This window comes from Sus scrofa, chromosome 2, assembly GCF_000003025.6.
Source record: "Sus scrofa isolate TJ Tabasco breed Duroc chromosome 2, Sscrofa11.1, whole genome shotgun sequence".
Taxonomy (NCBI): domain Eukaryota; kingdom Metazoa; phylum Chordata; class Mammalia; order Artiodactyla; family Suidae; genus Sus; species Sus scrofa.
In genome coordinates, this window is record NC_010444.4 from 116235821 (window position 1) to 116258122 (window position 22302).

The 22302-nt window shown below is 37.4% G+C and overlaps 1 protein-coding gene and 1 long non-coding RNA gene across 3 annotated transcripts in view; one reads left to right on the forward strand and one right to left on the reverse strand.

Moving 5' to 3' along the window:
- On the reverse strand, nt 1–21323 carry STARD4 (StAR related lipid transfer domain containing 4). Of its 2 annotated transcripts, none has more exons than XM_021077159.1 (6): nt 21121–21323; nt 13938–14051; nt 12989–13038; nt 7401–7527; nt 6129–6243; nt 1–4936 (listed from the first exon to the last, which is right to left on the reverse strand). In XM_021077159.1, the coding sequence occupies exons 2-6, from the start codon at nt 14040–14042 to the stop codon at nt 4707–4709; spliced, it is 627 nt and encodes a 208-aa protein (XP_020932818.1). In that variant the 5' UTR covers nt 14043–14051; nt 21121–21323; the 3' UTR covers nt 1–4706.
- The window catches only part of LOC102158757, a 21459-nt gene continuing 20466 nt past the window's right edge, over nt 21310–22302 (forward strand). Inside the window, exon 1 of the long non-coding RNA XR_001307128.2 lies at nt 21310–21928. This is a non-coding gene — a long non-coding RNA (uncharacterized LOC102158757). The remainder of the gene's footprint in view (nt 21929–22302) is intronic.

The following is a 22302-nucleotide window of genomic DNA, read 5'->3' on the forward strand; positions in this document are numbered from 1 at the left end:
TCTTTTTAATAGTCATATTTAGATTCTATTGCATATTCCCCACAGCATCTGTAACTCCTTTCTTATAACATAGATTAACAATTTCTTTGTAATCACTTCCAGCCTTTTTCAACTCCAAATTAAATCATCACCACAAATGCTAATCAAGTTAATACAATTATTTAAAAATATGTACAATAAACCTTACCCATATGTTACTGTAGTAAGGGTAGAAGAGTAGAGTATGTCATCATCCTTGCTTTATAATAGCAAATCAAAATTCAGTAGTGTTGTGGCTAATATTATATGAGACATTGGCAGGAGATTAGCACATGCATTATTAATCTTAATTTTCCAGTTTATATTTTTCTTTAGTAGAAGTCCAGAAAGGTAAATTACATACTTTAAATTCAGATAAGGTGAAAGCAACTTATACAGATAGTATCAATAATTACAAGAGTGTCTAGAAATTTTATTGATATATTTCATAGCAATTTTAAAATAAATACACATTTTATTTATATTAATACATGCTCTTAGTTTCATAAAGATTCCAGATTTACATACTGGCTAATAAGAGAATTATAAACTTAAAAATAAAATCTATATATATAGTCTAGGTTTTATTGACTAGCAGGAGATGAATTTTTATTTAACCATACATGTAAAATCTGTGGAAACAACAAAACAACAAAGCAACTGTAATTCCAACTTCCTGTGTTCTGGGATTAATGTAATGTTTCTTCAGTGCTTAGATTCCACCATCTCCTACTTCTAGAAGTTGAATAAGAAAGGCATGAGAGATAGACTGGACAAATAATTATGCAACACAGGGTCTAATGGAAACCTGGTCAGGTATGCTAGCTTCTCAGGTATGCTAGCTTCTCTGCTAATTTATGCATTGGGTTGGGATAGCTACAGGATCCACTTAATTAAAAGAAACTGGATTTGAACAACTGATTGTAAGGATCCTACAGTGCTCTTAAGTAAACAGGTAATGCTTTTATCTACAACAAAGGGAATTACTCATACCTGAAAGTTCAACAGACCTGCAGGGCTTAAATTGTACTATCTTCTCCAGAGGCAACCTCAGTTACAGTTTTTAGACTGAGATGTTAATTTAATTCAAACTAATACCTGAGAAAATGTCCTTCAGTTAGGCAAGAAAGAGGGAGGAAAGAAAGGACTTTTTTTTTTTAATTGGGAGATAATTTTACATACAGAAATCTCTATTCATATATATCCAACCTCAGTAAAGAGTGAAATGAAGATATTTTTAAAATTTACAATCTGTCTTTAATATTCTAACAGTTTATATTGTACATAACTGTAGAACACTACATTCTCATAATTATTTTTGCTCAGTATTGTGTTAAACTTCAAGGATAATCAACACATACTAACATTTCATGCAAAAGTATCACTTATGATAAATTACTTTTTATTGTATGAAACTAATTTCCTTAAAAAAATAGGTATCATGTACTGAAAATAGTACTATGCCAAATATTTCCTGCATATACATGTTTCTAATACAAACTAGCTATAAGCTAGGGAAAATAATAAACCACACAACTCCAAAGAAGATTATATTCTTTCATTTCATCAGCTGCCTTATGAAAAGTTAATTATCTTTAAAGGAAAGTAATTTTTGGCCATAATTTTTATTGACAATTACTAACTGGTTTATTGCTGATATTAAGAAGTCCCCTTTAGCAAGGACTGGAGGCTTCAGAGACCAGAAAAGATTTTGAAGAAGAAAGTACTTCTACGGAATTCTCTACTTCATATTATAGAGACAAATTAATACATACAGAACTGTGCTGCTCACTAGAGGCTATTAGCCTCATGTGGATAATGCACACTTGATCTATAGCTAGCCCAAATTAGTAAAAAATACACCAGAGGTCAAAAAATTAATTTAAAAGAAGAATGGAAGCTATCCTAAAGATTTTTACACTGATTACACGTTGAAATGATAATATTTTGAATATAGACAGTTAAATGAACTCTGTTATTAAAATTATCTTAAGCTGTTTCTTTTTATTTTCTAATGTGGTTTCCAGAAAATTTTAAATTACATATATGGCTCATATTACTTTTTTGTTCTACAGCACTGCTACAGAAACAATAGACTTTTATATGTTAATATTAATCCCAACCAAAATTTTGTATCATTATGCTATTTGAGATAACATATTTAATACATTATCACAAGGTTCCTGAGTTTAGAATCAAATACACTTCTACTCTTGAAAAACAAAGTCAAACAAAACCTGCTATAATCTTTTTCATTATCTTCTTCATACTAGCACTTGTGCTAAACTTCGGTTATTTATGAATTAGCAAACAGGCAAAAGGGATCTTTTTGGGTGATAGAAATATTCTAAAACTGGACTGTGGTGATGCCTGCACAACTATCAAGGTATTCAAAATCACTGAATGTACACTTACAACTAGTAGTAATAGCATGGAAATTATACCTCCATAAAGCTGTGTTTCTTGTTTTGTTTTTTTAAAAAAGAACAAAGCTAGAGCTTAGCAGATCTAAAGTGCCGTCTAGAAGCTGCATATAAATTTCAAGTAATTCAAATTTAATCCATTATATGGCTCAATATTGCAATGAACATTTTTCCATGAGGATTCTGTTACCTGCAATGGTCCTCATTTAACAGTGGATTATATAATCACTAGTAGGAGGTATCATTTTAAAAAAGCAAAGAGAACATGGAGTAGCTGAGAGGGACAGTTTATTTGCCTTTCAGGGCACCCAGCTCAGACAATAGTAGCCCTTATAATAACGTATACCTTGTTGCACACTTACCCAATCTGGGCACCCTGTTATTGGTATTCTGCCATCCTAGACAGAACACTGGAATATAAGAAACCGCCTACTCTACGCTAATAAAACCAAATAAAAGATAATAGATTAAGTCAAAATTAAATTTAACAATTTCCATGGGAAACTGAAAGTTAAATTTCTCAATTCTCCTTCCCATTGCAAGAAAAAAAAGTAGCAAAGAAATATAGCAACTCAAAAATTATAGTTGATTTGGAAAAACATTGGTGATAAGTAAATTTCAAGTTAAGAATATTGGATCATTTGTACATTGCTTCCGTCATACCTTGAAACAAATTATTTTCAGTCTCAAAACTGTGAGATTATTCACTGTGGATATTATTTGGTTTTTTGTATCTCATCTCCAATAGCCCCAAAATAAAAATATGTCAGCTCTACTTTTTCTACTTTATCAAAATAGATCTGAAGAACTATGACTTATGCTTCCTTTACACTCAGGAAAACACAGTAAAGTAAAACACAGATGAAGCCTTCATACAAATAAACCACAATATGCTTTTGTGCTTTCTGTGGTCTATCTAGCAAATAGTATTTCCAGAGTTCACTTTACCCTATATAACCAAAAAAGAAAGAAGGGAAGGAAGGAAGGAGCCGGGGGAGGAGGGAGGGGGAGAAAGAAAGGAAGGAAGAAAGAAAACAGTAGGAACAGTAATAACTCGTAAATAACTCACACTCAACACTAGAATAGATTTCAAGATGTGTGCATGTACACAATCATAAATACAGACAAAAATTTGAAAGGACACACTTGAGTTCCCTCAAGTTCTCATCTTAGGTGTAAACCAGCTAGATAGTTCAAAAGCCAAATATCATGTGGAATGTTAAAATCATTAAGGAATGTTCATTTAAGGCAGCCACAGAATCAAGGGACATATCATATACAGTCCACTCTATAGTTATAAAATGACCCATCTAGGCATTTGGATAAATTTATGAATGCATTTGTTACAGTTCTAGAGTAAAGTTACATCACAACTGTGAATGATTACAACATAGTAATTCTTTATGAGCTGAGTGACACTTAAGACTGAAACGTACAAAACATTCACTGAATTTGACTTTTTAGAAAGATAATTCTCTATTGGTCAGTAATGGATTCCACCACCCATTTCACACTACCTATAATACTGCCCAGTCAATATGGTGTCCCAGCACACATCTGGCAGTTTTATGCACTTATTCATGCATAAATGTTTTTAAGACTCTCAAAGTAAATGCACATAAAGATATAAATACATTTTTAAAGATATCTACAAAATAATGCTATCTAGGTATCAAAACTGAACTGCATTTTACTATGATATCTATTCCTTTCTTATTTCTGACCTGAAATACTTAAAGTAATACAAGTCAATTGACAATGAAGTTCATTTTTATGAAGTATAGAGAAAAGCTTTTTTCTTTTGGTCCAAGATACTGTTAAACTGATAGAGCATACTGAAAGTAAAACATTAATATTTAACTTCCAAAAAACTAGAAAACTTTTACAGAATGTTCATAAAGCTATAAAACAGGTGATTTTTACCCTATCAGCATGAAGCTTGGCTTTCTCTCATTTCTAAGCAGCCAATATATTCATACTGAGGCACTACTCGAGTTTGGGTCAAAAAACTCTTTATCTACTTCTTGGTGGATTTCTGTCATACTCTCCATTCCTAGACACAATGTCATACCAAACAGTGTGCATGTAACTGTCTAGAAAAACTGAAATGCCCCTCTTAGATGGCTATTTACTTTAGGAATAAAATAAACCAAAAAATTTCAAATTTTTCTACAGGCTATGTAGAAGAGGAAAGGATGATTTTTACAGGCCATACAGCTGAGACAGAGTTGATTCAGAGGACATAAAATCATAAGTTTAAACATATTATGTCTTCTGTAAGGCTTTTTGTAAATCTCCATAGAAGTTGATTAAAGTGCTTGCCATGGCTGTATCTACTGCAGACTGGGGTATCATTCCACGCAGATCCGTCTGAATATAGCCAGTCAAAAGACTCCGGTTAGGATTGTCTTTAAGAGGAACACAAAACCAACCACAGGGATGGTTATATCCACGAACAAATTCTGACCTCTTTTCACTCCAGTCAAGACTTATCCCTACAAGGCAATTTAAAATAACACAATTAATAACAATGATTGACATTTGTCTAAAACCCTCATTAAAGAATATTATCAGATTTGGAGTTCCCGTCGTGGCTCAGTGGTTAACGATTCCGACTAGGAACCATGAGGTTGCAGGTTTGATCCCTGGCCTTGCTCAGTGGGTTAAGGATCCCACGTTGCCGTGAGCTGTGGTTATAGGTTGCAGATGTGACTCGAATTCCGCATTGCTGTGGCTGTGGTGTAGGCCAGTGGCTATAGCTCTTATTAGACCAATAGCCTGGGAATCTCCATATGCCGTGGAGTGGCCCTAGAAAAGGCAAAAAGACAAAAAAATAAAAATTTTTTTAAAAAAAGAATATTATCAGTTTTCTTGTTTAAATATTTTTCTTCTTGTCCATGTAGATGAAAATTAAGCCCCAAGAATGATCATGGAAGAATGAAAAAGATAATTGCCAAGTGAAATTCCAACAGAGGCTGGTAGATATGCAATGGGGAAAGTTCTAATTCCTTCAGAACAGATGGCATCACATCATCTTGGTAACTCCCTGGAAACTATGAATCTTCACTGTAGCAGCCAGGCCTCTAGGTGCCAGTGATCACACTATGGTACCACCACTAGTCCCCACAGGCACTACTATATCCAACTTTGGTTCTGGCTGGTTAAGAATAAACAAGTAGATGTTTACCTACAACTGCCAACTCGAATATAGACTATACATACAAAGAATTAATTTACCTATTATATATTTTAGAAAGCAGAAGCCTTCTAATAAAATACTTTTAATTTTGAAAACAAAAATATTACACAGATCAAGGAAGGAAAAATATTCTAACACATACCAAGCCTTTCTTCTAAGTTTACAACTAAAAAGCTGTTTCTTGAGAGTAACTTAAAAGGAAATCCACTGACTAGATCCTTTCTTAGAGGCAATGATGTGATCCATATTTGTTAGCTGTGACTTGTAGGATTACTATGTAAGTGGGAATAAAAACTTATCAGAAAGATTGCAAAAACCATTCTCGATACTGTTAATTCCTAGCATTGGGCATTTGCAAACAGACTTTAGGGATTATAAAATAACTATGAAGGTTAAAAATATATCTTGTGTTGAAAGGAACATCCAGCCTAGAAGAGTCAAATATTTAAAACAAAACTGAAAGAAAATATAAGGTTTTGAGTAATTACCACAGGATAAAAGCCCTTCTTCATAGCCCACAGTATAGGAGAAGTCAACAAACTCTCTTGGGGAAATTATATTCCAAAGCTGACCAGCAGTAGTGTAACGCATCACACAGCAATTCTGAAAGAGAACAGGTAGCAGGTGTTCGTACTATGCAAAACACATACAGAGACTCACATTTGGTAAGTTAATCTTTAGTAAAAATTAATACTCACTTAAATGTATTATTATTAATCACATTTCTTACAGTGATTCTGACAGGTTGAGATCTCTACTCTAAATCTCATTGCTACTGTATGGACATAAGAGGATATACAACAAAATGCAGTAAGTTTCCCATATTCAAACCTCTTTCAACAGAGTCATCTTTTATCCTATATGATAAAAATCAAACTAGGGAGTATAGATTATGGGTTTATAAGATAAATATAAATACTTTGGCTAAAACATCAACTATGTCAATAAAGAAATTCAAACATGGCAGAAATGAATTAATAAAAATGGAAAAAGAAATCCATTTGGTTAGCTAATTCTCTAGTGTCTAAGGTAGCATTTTAATCTTTGATTCTGGTTTTCCAGCACAGTGGCATGCCCTGGTCATATAGTAGTTAGTACTCTGCATTGTGATTTTGGCTAAATATTAATGGAAAGCCCACATACAAAATTACCTAGAAACCTGAATATGATGGTGGTATTTTAGGAATTTTAGATTTCAGAACCTCAGTTAAAGTTTTACAATTAAAGACACTAATGGGGAGTTCCCTTCGTGGCTCAGCAGTTAACGATCCCGAGTAGGATCCATGAGGATGCAGGTTCGATCCCTGGCCTCACTCAGTGGGTTAAGGATCCAGCATTGCCATTAGCTGTGGTGTAGGTCACAGATGCGGCTAGGATCCTGTGTTGCTGTGTTGCTGTGGTGTAGCTGTTGGCTCCGATTCAATGCCTAGCCTGGGAATTTCCATATGCTGCAAGTGCTGCCCTAAAAAGAAAAAAAAAAAGAAAAAAAAAAAGACACTAATGATTTTCTTAAGCAGCAAGGGTAGAGCTACTACAGAAAACAAAGGTAGTTCTAATGTTCATTGGTTAATATGAGGAAACTCAAGCTTTTTAAAAGGCAGTAAGGATAGCCTTGTGAGATTTTTGCCATGACAACTTATTCTCAAAACAATGAATATAATAAATACAAGTGTGTACACATGTTCACATGTGCATGCTCGTACACACACACACACACACACATACACACACAATCTGAAGTGACATTCCTAAACAAATACCTCTTCAAAGTGCTCTAAAATATCCATCGAGGTCATTAAGCTGTCCCAATCCAAGCGACAGGGACCTGGTCGTATATGGTCTATTACATTATTGACAACATCATCTATAACACCTTGGGCTTTGAAGCTGGAGGAAAAAATATAAAAGTCAAAAGCTATTAGAATGGAAATTTTCAGCATGCTCTCACAGTTCAGAGCTCAATTCAAAAAAGTAAACTCTAATGAGGATTTTTTTAAAAGAGTAAATCCCAACATCTCTTCTAATAAATTAGGTTCTATCAATTATTTCATCAGAATGTACGCTTTGTCCTCAAATCTGATAAGAGATATGAAGGCTATCTTGTGCATTATCATGAACATAGTAAAGTACCTTCATATTATGGTGTAGACAAGAACAGTCTATCGAACGCTATAAAGCTTCTATTTATTTTGTATGCTGTTCTTTTCGCAATTATGCTCTAACGCATTATTAGTATACACATATTTTTACCCTGACTTGAAAATAAAAACTATATTCTTACTTCACATTATTCAAAACAATTCCAGATAGACTATAGATGACTATGTAGAATTTAAAATTTTTAAACTATGAGACTACAAATTAATTCAGCAACCTTTTGACCTCAGGATACAGGGAGATTACTTGAATACTTAAAACACAAAAACACAAATAACACAAGATGGTTAAAATTAAAAGCTTGCATATGACAAGTGATAGAATAAGTAGTTTCTTTAAAAAGTAGCTACAGGAGTTCCCGTCGTGGCGCAGTGGTTAACGAATCCGACTAGGAACCATGAGGTTGCAGGTTCGGTCCCTGCCCTTGCTCAGTGGGTTAACGGTCCGGCGTTGCCGTGAGCTGTGGTGTACGTTGCAGACGTGGCTCGGATCCCGCGTTGCTGTGGCTCTGGCGTAGGCCTGTGGCTACAGCTCCAATTAGACCCCTAGCCTGGGAACCTCCATATGCCATGGGAGTGGCCCAAGAAATAGCAAAAAGACAAAAAAAAAATAAAAAAATTAAAAAATAAAATAAAAAATTAAAAAATAAAAAGTAGCTACAGACAGGAAGATAAGTGCAACACATATAAACAGACACATACTTACTATAGCAGATATATGATTAATTCCTATGAACCAATGAGAAAAAAACAATCCAAAGAAATGATGGGCAAAGAACAAGATTGACATGAAATGTCAATAAACTTAAGAAAGATGCTCAATTTCACTCATAATTAAGTCATGACTAGCAAGATACCACCTCCTATCCCTAAGACTAGCAGAGATGAAAAACGTACTAACAGGAGTTCCCTTCATGGCTCAGAGGAAACGAATCTGACTGGCATCCATGAGGACGCAGGTTCAATCCCTGGCCTTGCTCAGTGGGTTAAGGATCCAGCGTTGCTGTGACATGTGGTGTAGGTCGCAGACACAGCTCGGATCAGGCGTTGCTGTAGCTGTGGTGTAGGCTGCCTGCTACAGCTCCAATTCAACCCCTAGCCTGGGAACCTCCATGTGCTGTGGGTGTGGCCATAAAAAGACAAAAAAAAAAAAAAAAAAAAGTAATAACAAGTATTGAATGGAAGGGAATGACAACTCTCCAAGTACTATTACCATGTCAGAGAGCAACTTGGCAATGTTTAGTAAAGCTGGATGATGTACATCTCTAAGACATGGGCACATACCCAGGAAAAGTATACATGTGCCTAGAAGGAGACATGTACCAAGAAGTTTACTGTCACACTGCACTTTATAGAGAAGAATTGACAACAACCTAAAAATTTATCAGGAGGCAAATCTGCAAGCAGATAAACACACTGTAGTATATGAATATAGAAGTGAAAGAGCAGATCAACATGTAACATCATGGGTACGTCTTGAAAACATAATATTGAATGGAAAAAAATAAATCAAATTACTAAAAGAAACACACATATGGTCAAAGTTTGAAATAGGAATAATATACACAGCTTCAAAACAGTAATTACCTCTGGGAGGAAAGAGAAGAAAAGGAAGATAGATTGGCTTTAACTCTATATCATTATTTTGCCAGGTCTTTGTTTCTTTTTTTTTTTTTAAGCATCTGTAGCTTTTTTTTTAAATCATTTTGTAAGTATCTCAAGCTTAAGCTTATATTATCTATCCATCCTAAATCTGCTCTTTCCTGCTTGTGTTCTCTAACTTGGGATATCTGTGGGGGTAGTTGGGAGGGGGTATTAGGAACCAGTACTACAAATTAATTCAGGCACCCACATGAGAAATATGGGATTCAGAGTTTCCATCGTGGCTCAGCGGAATCGAATCTGACTAGGAGCCATGAGGTTGTGGGTTCAATCCCTGCCTGGCCTCACTCAGTGGGTTAAGGATCTGTCGTTGCCATGAGCTGTGGTGTAGGTCACAGACCAACTCAGATCTAGCGTTGCTGTGCTGTGGCACAGGCCAGCAGCTGCAGCTCCAATTTGACCCCTAGCCTGGGAAACTCCATATGCTGCGGGTGCGCCCCGCCCCCCCAAAAAAAGCAAAAAAAAAAAAAAATCATAGATCTTATCTTTCTGGAAATGCTATCTTTGGTAATACTCTTCGAAACACTCTGTATACAGTAAGTGCAAGTCAGAAGTTTTATTTTAGGAGTTCCTGTCGTGGGGCAGTGGTTAACGAATCCGACTAGGAACCATGAGGTTGCAGGTTCGGTCCCTGCCCTTGCTCAGTGGGTTAACGATCCGGCGTTGCTATGAGCTGCGGTGAAGGTTGCAGACACGGCTCAGATCCCACGTTGCTGTGGCTCTGGCGTAGGCCGGTGGCTACAGCTCCAATTCGACCCCTAGCCTGGGAACCTCCATATGCCGCAGGAGCAGCCCAAGAAATATCAAAAAGATGAAAAAAAAAAAAAGTTTCATCTTAAAAAGTGCCAAGTCCCAAATGATGTGAATATTTCACTCCAGCTTCACAAGGCAACTATCTCCACTGACTGTAAAAAACAATTTTTTTAAAACTGGTTAAAGGCATAACTTATGCTCAACTATATGCAAAAACCAAAAATCAAATGAAAATCATACATAAAAATGCCATCTAGAGGTACACACTTTGTGTTAAACAAAAGCATTTTAATATATAAAAAATATATTTAAAGTCAACCCAGAGATTGTGCTACAGTTTAGTATTCTGCTTTATTTACATATCTTGAGCATTTTCTTATGTTTTTAAATAATATCTGAAAATAATGGTTTTTTGTTTGTTTGTTTGTTTGTTTTATTTTCCCACTGTACAGCAAGGGGATCAAGTTATCCTTAGATGTATACATTGCAATTACATTTTTTCCCCCACCCTTTCTTCTGTTGCAACATGAGTATCTAGACATAGTTCTCAATGCTATTCAGCAGGATCTCCTTGTAAATCTATTCTAGGTTGTGTCTGATAAGCCCAAGCTCCCGATCCCTCCCACTCCCTCCCCCTCCCATCAGGCAACCACAAGTCTCTTCTCCAAGTCCATGATTTTCTTTTCTGAGGAGATGTTCTTTTGTGCTGGATATTAGATTCCAGTTATAAGTGATATCATATGGTATTTGTCTTGGTCTTTCTGGCTCATTTCACTCAGGATGAGATTCTCTAGTTCCATCCATGTTGCTGCAAATGGCATGATGTCATCCTTTTTTATGGCTGAGTAGTATTCCATTGTGTATATATACCACCTCTTCCGAATCCAATCATCTGTCGATGGACATTTGGATTGTTTCCATGTCCTGGCTATTGTGAATAGTGCTGCAATGAACATGCGGGTGCATGTGTCTCTTTTAAGTAGAGCTTTGTCTGGATAGATGCCCAAGAGTGGGATTGCAGGGTCATATGGAAGTTCTATGTATAGATTTCTAAGGTGTCTCCAAACTGTTCTCCATAGTGGCTGTACCAGTTGACATTCCCACCAGCAGTGCAGGAGGGTTCCCTTTTCTCCACAGCCCCTCCAGCACTTGTTATTTGTGGATTTATTAATGATGGCCATTCTGCCTGGTGTGAGGTGGTATCTGATGGTAGTTTTGATTTGCATTTCTCTTATAATCAGCGATGTTGAGCATTTCTTCATGTGTTTGTTGGCCATCTGTATATCTTCTTTGGAGAAATGTCTATTCAGGTCTTTTGCCCATGTTTCCATTGATTGATTGGTTTTTTTGTTGTTGAGTTGTATAAGTTGTTTATATATTCTAGAGATTAAGCCCTTGTCAGTTGCATCATTTGAAACTCTTTTCTCCCATTCTGTAAGTTGTCTTTTTGTTTTCTTTTGGGTTTCCTTTGCTGTGCAAAAGCTTTTCAGTTTGATGAGGTCCCATGGGTTTATTTTTGCTCTAATTTCTATTGCTTTGGGAGACTGACCTGAGAAAATATTCATGATGTTGATGTCAGAGAGTGTTTTGCCTATGTTTTCTTCTAGGAGTTTGATGGTGTCCTGTCGTATATTTAAGTCTTTCAGCCATTTGGAGTTTATTTTTGTGCATGGTGTGAGGGTGTGTTCTAGTTTCATTGCTTTGCATGCAGCTGTCCAGGTTTCCCAGCAATGCTTGCTGAATAGACTTTCCTTTTCCCATTTGATGTTCTTGCCTCCCTTGTCAAAGATTAATTGACCATAGGTGTCAGGGTTTATTTCCGGATTCTCTATTCTGTTCCATTGGTCTGCCTGTCTGTTTTGATACCAGTACCACACTGTTTTGATGACTGTGGCTTTGTAGTATTTCTTGAAGTCTGGGAGAGTTATGCCTCCTGCTTGGTTTTTGTTTCTCAGGATGAAAATAATGGTTTTTAAAGACTATAAAATAGCATGCTTTATAATTTAACCATTTCCCAACTATTGGTTATTTAGGTTGTTTGTAATTATTAATATTAATTAGTAATGCTGTGATGGAGGAGACAACTACTTATATATATAACTATTATCTTCCTGATGATTTCTTCAAGATAAATTCTTAGAATAAAGTATGCTATGCACTGAGTAAATACATACAGAATACTAGAAGGATTTTTTTTTTTTTTTTTTTTTTTTTTTTTGGCCTTTTGTCTTTTTAAGGGCAACACCCTCAGCACATGGAGGTTCCCAGGCTAGGGGTCTGTTCGGAGCTATAGCTGCTGGCCTACACCACAGACACAGCATGCAGGGTCCGAATTGGGTCTGCAACCTATACCACAGCTCATGGCAATTCTGGATCCCCAACCCACTGAGTGAGGCCAGGGATTGAACCCACAACCTCATGGTTCCTAGTCAGATTTGTTTCCACTGTGCCACAACAGGAACTCCAGTTTGTTTTTTGTTTGTTTGTTTTTTTTTGCTAGAGGGATCTTATACACCATGGTAAGAAATTAAAATTTTCTCAACCATTCGATATTATTATTTATGATCCCCTCACCACCAACTGATCCCTTCAGTCCACCAGGGATCTAGGCATTTTAAAGGCTCTGAATTCATAACATAGTTTGCCCTCAGAAAGTTTAAAATCTTAAAAGCAAAAGCCAAATGTTACTAGCAATGATCATATAGTGATCATTTGTATATACACTTAAAGTTTAGCAGTGTCTTAAGGGCTACATAAAACTACAAGAATTTACTTACAGATGTCCATTGAATTCTTCTGAAGGCTTCCTCCAAATTGTTACATCTTTCTAGAAAAATAAAAACAGTGTATAGTGATAATTACATAGGTGGAAACCTAGATATAAAACTGACAACTTCAGAAAATCTAGATTATTAGCTTTTTCATGAAGATAAAAACTTTAAGTAGATATTCAAAGAAATACATAAGTCATTTATACCATCAGGTAAATCATTTCTTACTTAAATTAAAGACCTCCAAGAAATATTTTTCAGTAGCTCAATGATACCCAAACACTGTTAAGATTAGTGATGGCCCTATTTTATTGGCCATTATTATTTGCCTCATTCCAATCTCATCTATTTACTGTTACTACCAGATTTAGAGTAGGATAATAGAAATGTTCAATATTTCATTCTGAACTTACTCATACCTCTTTTTTAAATTAAATCACTCACATCTATTATGATAGTGCCACCTTGAATCAGTCCCTACATTTTTTTCCAGACCATTTCCCAGGAAATGTGGAATATCAGAATAGCTAGAGCACTTAACTGGAAGAGTCCTGGGCTCTAGGATTAGCTCTGTCAATGCTCAGTTATATTGTTGGTTTGGGCAAGTCATACTGGTAAAAAAGAATACTAACTGGCCATCTCCACAGACTTGTTAAAACGTGTGAAACTATTTCACACTGTCTATCTCTATACTTCCTTAAATTGACAATGACACATTTTATTTATTGACTTGAGAGGCTGCTCTTTGGAATCTTGTTACCATGAGTACACTCGCATGTCCAATATCTGAAGAACAAATGAAAGTGAAGGATTACTACGTTTCTTCCTTTGTGAGATGTGAAACACCAATTTTATTAGCACAATTATCTATCCTGCACATCCATCTAAAGTACAGACCATATTTTTTCATTACACAGAAGATATACCCCAAATAGAAGTAATTTAATTAATTTACCATTTTCTTAGCAACTCGCCACTTATCATCTTCAATGCTATGGTATTGGAGGAGAGTGTTTTTAAGTCTAGTCGCCAAAACAGCTGCATCAGGCAGGCCTTCCATCTGTTTTTCCTGTAACAAAGAGTAAGATCAGCATCAGCAAATACCAGCATTAGATGCAGTAGGCCAGGGAGTCTAAATCTAGCTTCAAAATAGAATCACCTGAGGAGCTGTAAAAGATACCTGCATCCCACCTCAAATCAACTAATCAAAATCTCTGATGGTAGGACCTAGGCATAGGTTATTTTCCTAAAAGCTTCCAAGGTGTGGAACACATAGGGATCAGAAACACATATCTTGAGTTATTAAAATCACTCATATAAAAACTAAACTAAAACCCTATTTCCCCTTCTAGTAGAATCTAACAAAAAGGAATAAACTATAAAGCTCCAGATGAGTTAAAGAAAAAAAAAATACTGCTCTTTCCAAAATATAAAAATAACATACATGGCATAAACTCCTAATCCTTAGAGCTTCAGCCATTGAAAAATTTTTATTTTATAATCCAACACATAGAACTCATTAAAGCAGACAAATGGCAACCACAGTTGGAAACCTCTTCTAACATCCTTTAAGGATACATCGCCAGACTTCTGAGGAATTTTAAAAGTTTGAAGAACTCTACTGTCTTCAATATTTTATTTCACTTGATGAAGTGTCAGAGGATTCAGTGAGGTATCTGTGTAACCAAGGAGGTGACAGGAAGACTTTAGAACCACCAGTACAGCATAAACAGGTGATTTATAATTTTAAGGCAATAATCTTAACTATATAAAGAGGAAAGTACTATATCATTAATAATTCCAAAGATAAGCTAAGTTCAACAGTACTTCTAAAGGGAAATGATTACTAACCTTGAAAGATAATAAATTTAATAAAATGAGGGATTCTAAATATAATCATTTTAAAATACTGCTGCAAATTCTTTGACATACTTGTCATCAAGAGGTGGAGTCTGTGACACTGCATGACTTCCACACCCAGGCTAGAAAAGTCCATGCAGCCCCTGTATGTCTCTTTTAGAATAATCGCTCTGGGAGCTTCTGATCCAACATACAGAGATATATGATCCTGATCATCAGCATCTGGTGATCCTGAGGCTGATGGGTGGAAGGCCCAGGGGGAAAGAAGAGGAAGAGAGGGAAAAAGAGAGGGACAGAGACAGACAAGGACACACAAACACATGGATCCAAAGTCCCAGGTCCAGAAGCCGATTTAGAGCTTCTTTCCTAATAGGCATCTCTTGCTTCCCCAGGCCTCCTTTAATTTGCCTCAGTCTTCCTTGTGGCAAGACATGTTTCCTTGAAAACTCCATCTTGTCCTTCTTTACTTTATCCCATCTTCTTGTCTTACTTTATCCCATCTTCCTGCTTTGAAAAACTAGTCCAGTATAGGTAAATGACTTAAGCTTAAGAACAAAGACCTAAAGGCATAAGTGACTTAAGCTTAAGAACTGTTATGTGCCTAGAGGTCAGAGTAAGAGCTTAACCCTTTACCACCTAAGTGGCTTTCTAAATAGTAAAAGAACTTATATAAACAAACCCTGTATCATCCACCCATAGCCACTCCTCACTTGATCTCATCTAAAGAGCACAATAAAAGCAGTGTGGTTTCTTGAAGCAGGGCGCTCTCGGTCCCTGAAACCTTGAGTCCCCCGGTTCCCACCTTTACTTAAGATAAATGTCTCTGTGTCTTGTTTTATGTTAACTTTTTTTCCTTAAGTTTCCCAGCACCTGTTCTTCAGCCCCATCCTGCTGAGCTGGCCTTGGCACTTCCTCATCTTAATAATTCCACTATTAGAATGATAATTGAGCCAGTTGCTCAAAGTCCAAAGCCTGGGCATCATCCCTAATAGGAATTAGTAGATTCTTCACATACCATTGCCTACAATATTCTTGTTCTACTGGTCTGATTTGCTTTCCATCCCTTAAATAGCTTGTCAATAATAACTTGCTATTATTTTTCTGCCTGGATTAGTAGATCCTAAATCTGAGCACGACACATAACAACTTGTAATAACAATTTAGTTTAAACCTCCTGTCCTTAGTATAACCTTCCCCAAATCACTATTATACCCTTCTTTTATTTTCTTCTCAGTGCATCACTATGTGAAATTAACTTGTTTCTTTATTGATGTACTATATTCTACTTTGACCACCATGTCCCCAACTAAAAGAGGAGTGGTCTCATGTCTGCCTTTCTCTCTACTACATCCCCACCAACTAGAATACTTCCTGGAACACAGTAGGCCCTTAATATCTGTTGAAGTGTGTTTGCTTCAAAACATGAATTATTTGGTCTTAACTTCTCTCCTTTTGGTGCTATGGTACTCTCCAGTAAAAGGCTTTAGGAGTAAGCTGTCCATTTACAGAACCACCAAGTTACTATTAAAAAGATGAAGAAAAGATCTAAATGAAATATCAAGGCTCAAACTTCTATGGGAATAAGGATGCAGTTTTCAAGTACAAATGCATACACGGGAATCACCTTTGTTATAATTTGTAGTAGTTGCTGAAGTTGATAAAGACTTTCTCCTGTCAGACTCCTCTGAGTCTTATTTTTGACGAGGCCTAGCTCTTAGGCTTGTCCTTGGACCCCTTAGTCCAGTTTTAGAATCCTATTGAGTCAGTTTAGTGAAAATTCCCTACCCTCAAATTTCCTTATCCCACCCTCAATCTTAGCACGTTGGCCTGCCTTCAACAAGAATATTGTCAAGTTTGTTTGGGGCAAATCCTCCTTACCCTAATGTTTCCTTTAGTAATTTTTCATTCACTGACACCCACCTTGCTCCTTGGCTATATACCCTTACTTGCCCTTGTTGTATTCAGAATGGAACCTAGTTCACACCAAGGTTTCTTTTCCACTGTTCTTGAATAAGATGTGCCTTTACCACTTCAATGTCTGTACGTCTCTGGTTTTCTGTGACGCTGTCTTTGGATATTAGCTTTCATGGCCCACAGCCAGACAGTCTGATTCAAGTGGGTCTGTTCTTGAATAGGCCCCCAAAATCTAGGTCCTTTAAAAAGCGTCACTGGGAGTTCCCATCGTGGCACAGTGGTTAACGAATCCGACTGGGAACCATGAGGTTGCGGGTTCAATCCCTGCCCTTGCTCAGTGGGTTGATGATCCAGCGTTGCCATGAGCTGTGGTGTAGGTTCCAGACGCGGCTCGGATCTTGCATTGCTGTGGCTCTGGTGTAGGCCAGTGGCTACAGCTCTGATTCAACCCCTAGCCTGGGAACCTCCACATGCCGCTGGAGCGGCCCAAGAAATGGCAAAAAGACAAAAAAAAAAAAAAAAAAAAAAAAAAAAAAAAGTGTCACTGATCATTTTGTTATCCAGTCAGGAGTGGCAACCACTAATTTAAAAATTAAGGTGACAAAAATAAATCAGTGCTGTAATCAAATTTAAACAGCACAAAGCAGAGCATAAAAGCCATTAAGCATGATAAACATTAAAATGATATAGAAGGAAAGGGGAAAAAAATTTTCCCTCTACTATTGTCTTATGTTCTGTCTCTGGGACCTGCAAAGTAAATTGAAAAGTGATAGACTAACAAAAGAAAAGACAAAGTTTATTTGATTTTAATACTTTAACTGTTATTTGCAAAGAGGCCTTCAAAGAAAAAAAAACTGGAGACCCAGAAAAGCAATTATACCTGGGGCTTATACACCATTTTAACAAGGGTGATAAATTGTGGAGAAATGACAAGGGAAAGGGATTTGAGCTTCTAAGGGTGGTAAATTATGGGAAGCTAAGTATATGGGAAGAAACTAACAAGAGATAAGGGCTATTTTAGTAAAGTGTGTTTGTGCAGACCATCCCAGTGCCAACTTTCTGTCTCCAGTGATAGCAGTTATTCTCCTGGTACAGGAGAGGGAAGAGGAAAGACCTTCACAAAAGGAAATTTATATTCTACTTGTAGGCAGATAGTGGAAGTAAAACTAGTTCCTTCTGCATTTGCTGCTTCTTAATTGCCTTCAGCTCAAAGTAACCTTTATTCCAAAGTGGCGTATTTGGGGGGGGGGGTTGCCATATCCCTTCAAAAACATGGGAAAGTATATATAAAAAATTCAGTAATATCAAACTTAGGATCTATGGAAGTGATAACAAAATGTTTAACAAGTATAGATCCCACTCATAGACAAAATGTGGATGAGCTTGTTCAAAAGGTTGGCCAGTCAGGAATATATCTCATTTCCACTCAAGAGACTGCCAACTGGATAGGCAGTACAATGACCTTATTTAAGGGCATGTAATAAACAAGCACAAGTTCTGAGAGAGGACATGCAAAAGAAAGTTGATTTATCTTACTGGGATCATTATCATAGACAACACTCTTTAAATCCAAAAGTCACTTGCCAGATTCCTGTGGCTGGAAGATAAGATTATTTTTCAAAACTCTTTGATAGAAATAAAAGATGAAGTGGAAAACAGAGACAACATTATCTTTATGCAAATCTAGCATAAAAAAAGTAAGCAATAAAAAACTACCTGTAAAGATGAGAATCTGAATCTTTAAGGTGTTCACCTTAGTTATCATTTAATCCTACTGGTTAATATAAAGCACAAACTCCTTAATATGGCTTATGGGCCCTTTTATATTTTGGCCAAGCTCATTGCCTAATTGCCTTTCTTAGCTCCCCCTCCAATGTTAAATACTCCTATTAATGAGATTCTTTAGGTGTGGTGGGTAGGAGGTAGGAAAAAAAGAAAGCAAAGTAAATATAAACTTGGAAAGCTGTCTTTTAGCCCAATGGCCTATACAGCCAGGCAGTTAACTCTTACATGGATCTTTTTTCATCAAGACTAAGTCCAAAAATGAATAACAGTTACTGTCTAAGCTGATAATCTGTGTGTGTGTGCAAGCAAGACAGAGCATCTCTCAAGAACCAAGGTGGGGGGGGGGGCAGGGGAACAGTATTAGGGTTATCAATATTTTGGTGCTCTCCTAATACAGCACACTCGTACTAATTGGAAAGAAAGCACACAATATGCCCTACTGCAGTCTCTTTCTGTGGAAATGGTCGGGAAATGTTTTAAATACATGTGAACTCCCTCTTACTAATTCTTTTATTTTCCTTCTTGACCTTATATCAGGAAATTCTCCAACTCCAACACTTACATGTCAGAGAAAACAGGTACTACTTAAACTGTGTCAAAATCTAACAGCTCAAGGGTTATACACTCTTCACAATGCTATGACCAAGTGCTGAGTAATATCCACCTTTATTTTTTCCTTAATCTTTTTGTTCATGTTTTCTATGTTTATGTCTTTGAAGTGATCACTAGTGTAGACAGTGACTGCCATGACAGAGGGGCAACTTTCACAAGTTAAAAATTTTCTTGAGGTCATTTTTTTTTTTTTTTTTTGGTCTTTTTTGCCATTTCTTGGGCCGCTCCCACGGCATAAGGAAGTTCCTAGGCTAGGGGTCTAATCAGAGCTGTAGCCACTGTCCTACGCCAGAGCCACAGCAACACGGGATCCAAGCCACGTCTGCAACCTACACCACAGCTCACAGCAATGCCAGATCGTTAACCCACTGAGCAAGGGCAGGGATCAAACCCGCAACCTCAAGGTTCCTACTCGGATTCATTAACCACTGCGCCATGACGGGAACTCCCTCTTGAGGTCATTTATCAGCACCAGAATCTTTGACCAATACAATTTCAATTTTTGTCAAATGTCAATGAAATGATCATAGGTTTTAATTAAATATGGAACATAATAAACATTTTAACCTCTAAGAACTGAATGCCATAAAAATCTGTACTTATGTAGTATAATTAAGTCAGAAGTCCCTTATTAAAGAAGCTCATAATCAGAATTGTTTTACATTCCATTACCTAATTGATATGGGTTTCATTTATGTGAACAGCTTCAATTTAACATGTCATAGATTTCTCGCAAAGATGTGCAAACTAAGGCCTTGTAAATTAAATTATATAGTCTACCTAACATAAAAATTTCAGCACATACTTAATTTCCAATCAATTTTGAATTTAGTAATTCAGCTTTTCGAATTTGGTCAAGTACAGTAGTTTCTCATTTTTGAGACTGGCCATAGCAGGAATGCAACAGAGAAGCCTTTTTCTGCCATGTGACTAATGAATACTCCTCTGATTTGGTGCTAACTTTGGCTTATTTTAGGACAAGCTTTATAACACTAATGAGATTTTTACAACACTTAAGACAATATTAAATTCTAATACTGTCACAACTTTGAGTTCAAGTTAATGAACTCCTAATACTCTAATCCTTTATTTAAAAAAACTAACTAACTAACATTTACTGATCATTTACTATGTGATCGGTCTTTCTGGCCACTTTAAGTTGTATTATTTAATTTAATCCTCACAAACAACCTTAAGAGGTGATCCTCCAACTAAGAGGCAAAAGTATCAACAGAGAGATTAATTCGCTTATCCAAGAACACACAGCTAATAAGTGATGGAGCCAGAATTCCAACCCAGGACCTTTGCCTTCAGAGACTAAAGGTCAATTCTGTAAAACATTACACGCGGATCACAGGCTGAAAAAGACTACATTAAAAACTGTGACACCATGTTGCATCTGTCAAATTTTGTTTTGGCTCCTCAACCTGAAAACTCTCAGGTAATCTTTCTTAATTTTAAATGACAGATAATACCAACATTAATTTATTAAGGAATTACAAGAGTTAATACATTTAGTATCGAACCTGGAAAAGAGTAAGCTCTCAGAAGACTATGCCACTTAGCAACAACACATCTCAAAGCCTGGCCTGAGAGAATGGACCTTCGCGGTCTGTGCATCTACTAAGAACCGAGAAGCACTGTAGCCATCACAGAACACGACCTCAATGAGTCTTCACCAAGGCCGCCCGAAGCGAGGTTGTTACATCCGTTTCCCATTTGACAGATGAACTGAGGCATCATCGGAGTCCACACGATGGTGAACTGGGTAGAAGGGCGAGGTGCAAGCCCTGAAATCCTTCCAGCGCGACCCTTCCTCTCACTTCTAAGGTCCACAACCGCCCCGACGCCGACCCACCACCCTGGACCTCCACGGAGGCTTTCCTCGCCCACAGTCCAGAACAGCTCCGGGAAGACTCCCCTGCCTCCCTCCCTCCAGAGGGCCTCACTTTCATGCCTCTACTCACAGCGACCGAAGGTGGAGCGAGGAGCGGTCCGGAGTTCAGTCGCGCCGGGCTGGTACCGACTCCCCGGAGCTCTCGCTCAGCTTCCCCGCCCGCCGAAGCTTAGGCAGCAGCAGCCAGTGGGCGCGAAGCCACTGCTAGTCGCAGCCAATTGGAAGGCAAAAAGCTCTTCCGGGAAAGGCGGGCTGAATTCCGTAGCCACGCCCCCGGCACGAGCCTGGGGCTTCAGGGGTATTGGGGGCCGAATTTGGCCAGAGCAACGTGTGTTTGCTTGGATTGGCTAGCGGGGCAGCGTGCGAAGTGCTGATTGGTCGCTGGGAGATGGAACGATTTCGCGTGGGGTGTGAGTTGGTCCGAAGCTGGCCACCTGCGTGTGTAAGCAAGCTTGGGAGTTTGGCTCAGGCAGGGTGTCCTGTGGCATTTAATTGAGAAAGAACTTTACGTGGCGGTAAATCCGTCTGGAAGGGAAAAAAGCACAAAGAGGCTGTATAAGGACAGCGAGGGATAGACTGGCTTAAATTCGCGTGAAGATTTAGTATCGCGCGGCTGTACTAGTGATCCCAGGGCCAAAAGTCAAATAAGGAAGGAAGGAAACGCGCCCGTGAGAGAATAAAGGGCGCTTTGGCCTCCCGAGGTCTCTCACGACTCAGAGGCTTATAAACAAAGTCGCTGCCACAGTGTGAATTGACGTTTTGCCAAATTCTTGTCTTCAGATAAGGGAATTCTGAAAACGACCTTGAAAGTAGAGAAGAGGAGTGTGCAGATAGCTTTAGCAGCCTCGCAAAGGGTTCTTGTGTTCATCTATTTGAAGGTGAGTGACATTTCTTCCAGGGGCTGTGAAGTCACCCATCTGATAGGATGTCTGACAAATCCCGATACTGAAAATCAGAAGTTTGCAAGTTACATTTACTAGAATCTGTAATTTGAGAACCAAGATTAGAAAGGAATGCAGTGCTACACGATTAGACATTTTTGATAGACTTGTACTGAGAATAAATAATACTCCATATATGTTTAATTAGCATCACTGAAAGAATCACCAAATACCACTTGCTAGTTATCGCTGGCAGATATTTTAAATTCTATCTCAGTGTTACATATAAAAGGAGTAATAATTTGGGGATTACTTTTCCATTATCATCTTACCTGTATTCACCTGTAAAACACACCTGCGGGGCGGGGTAC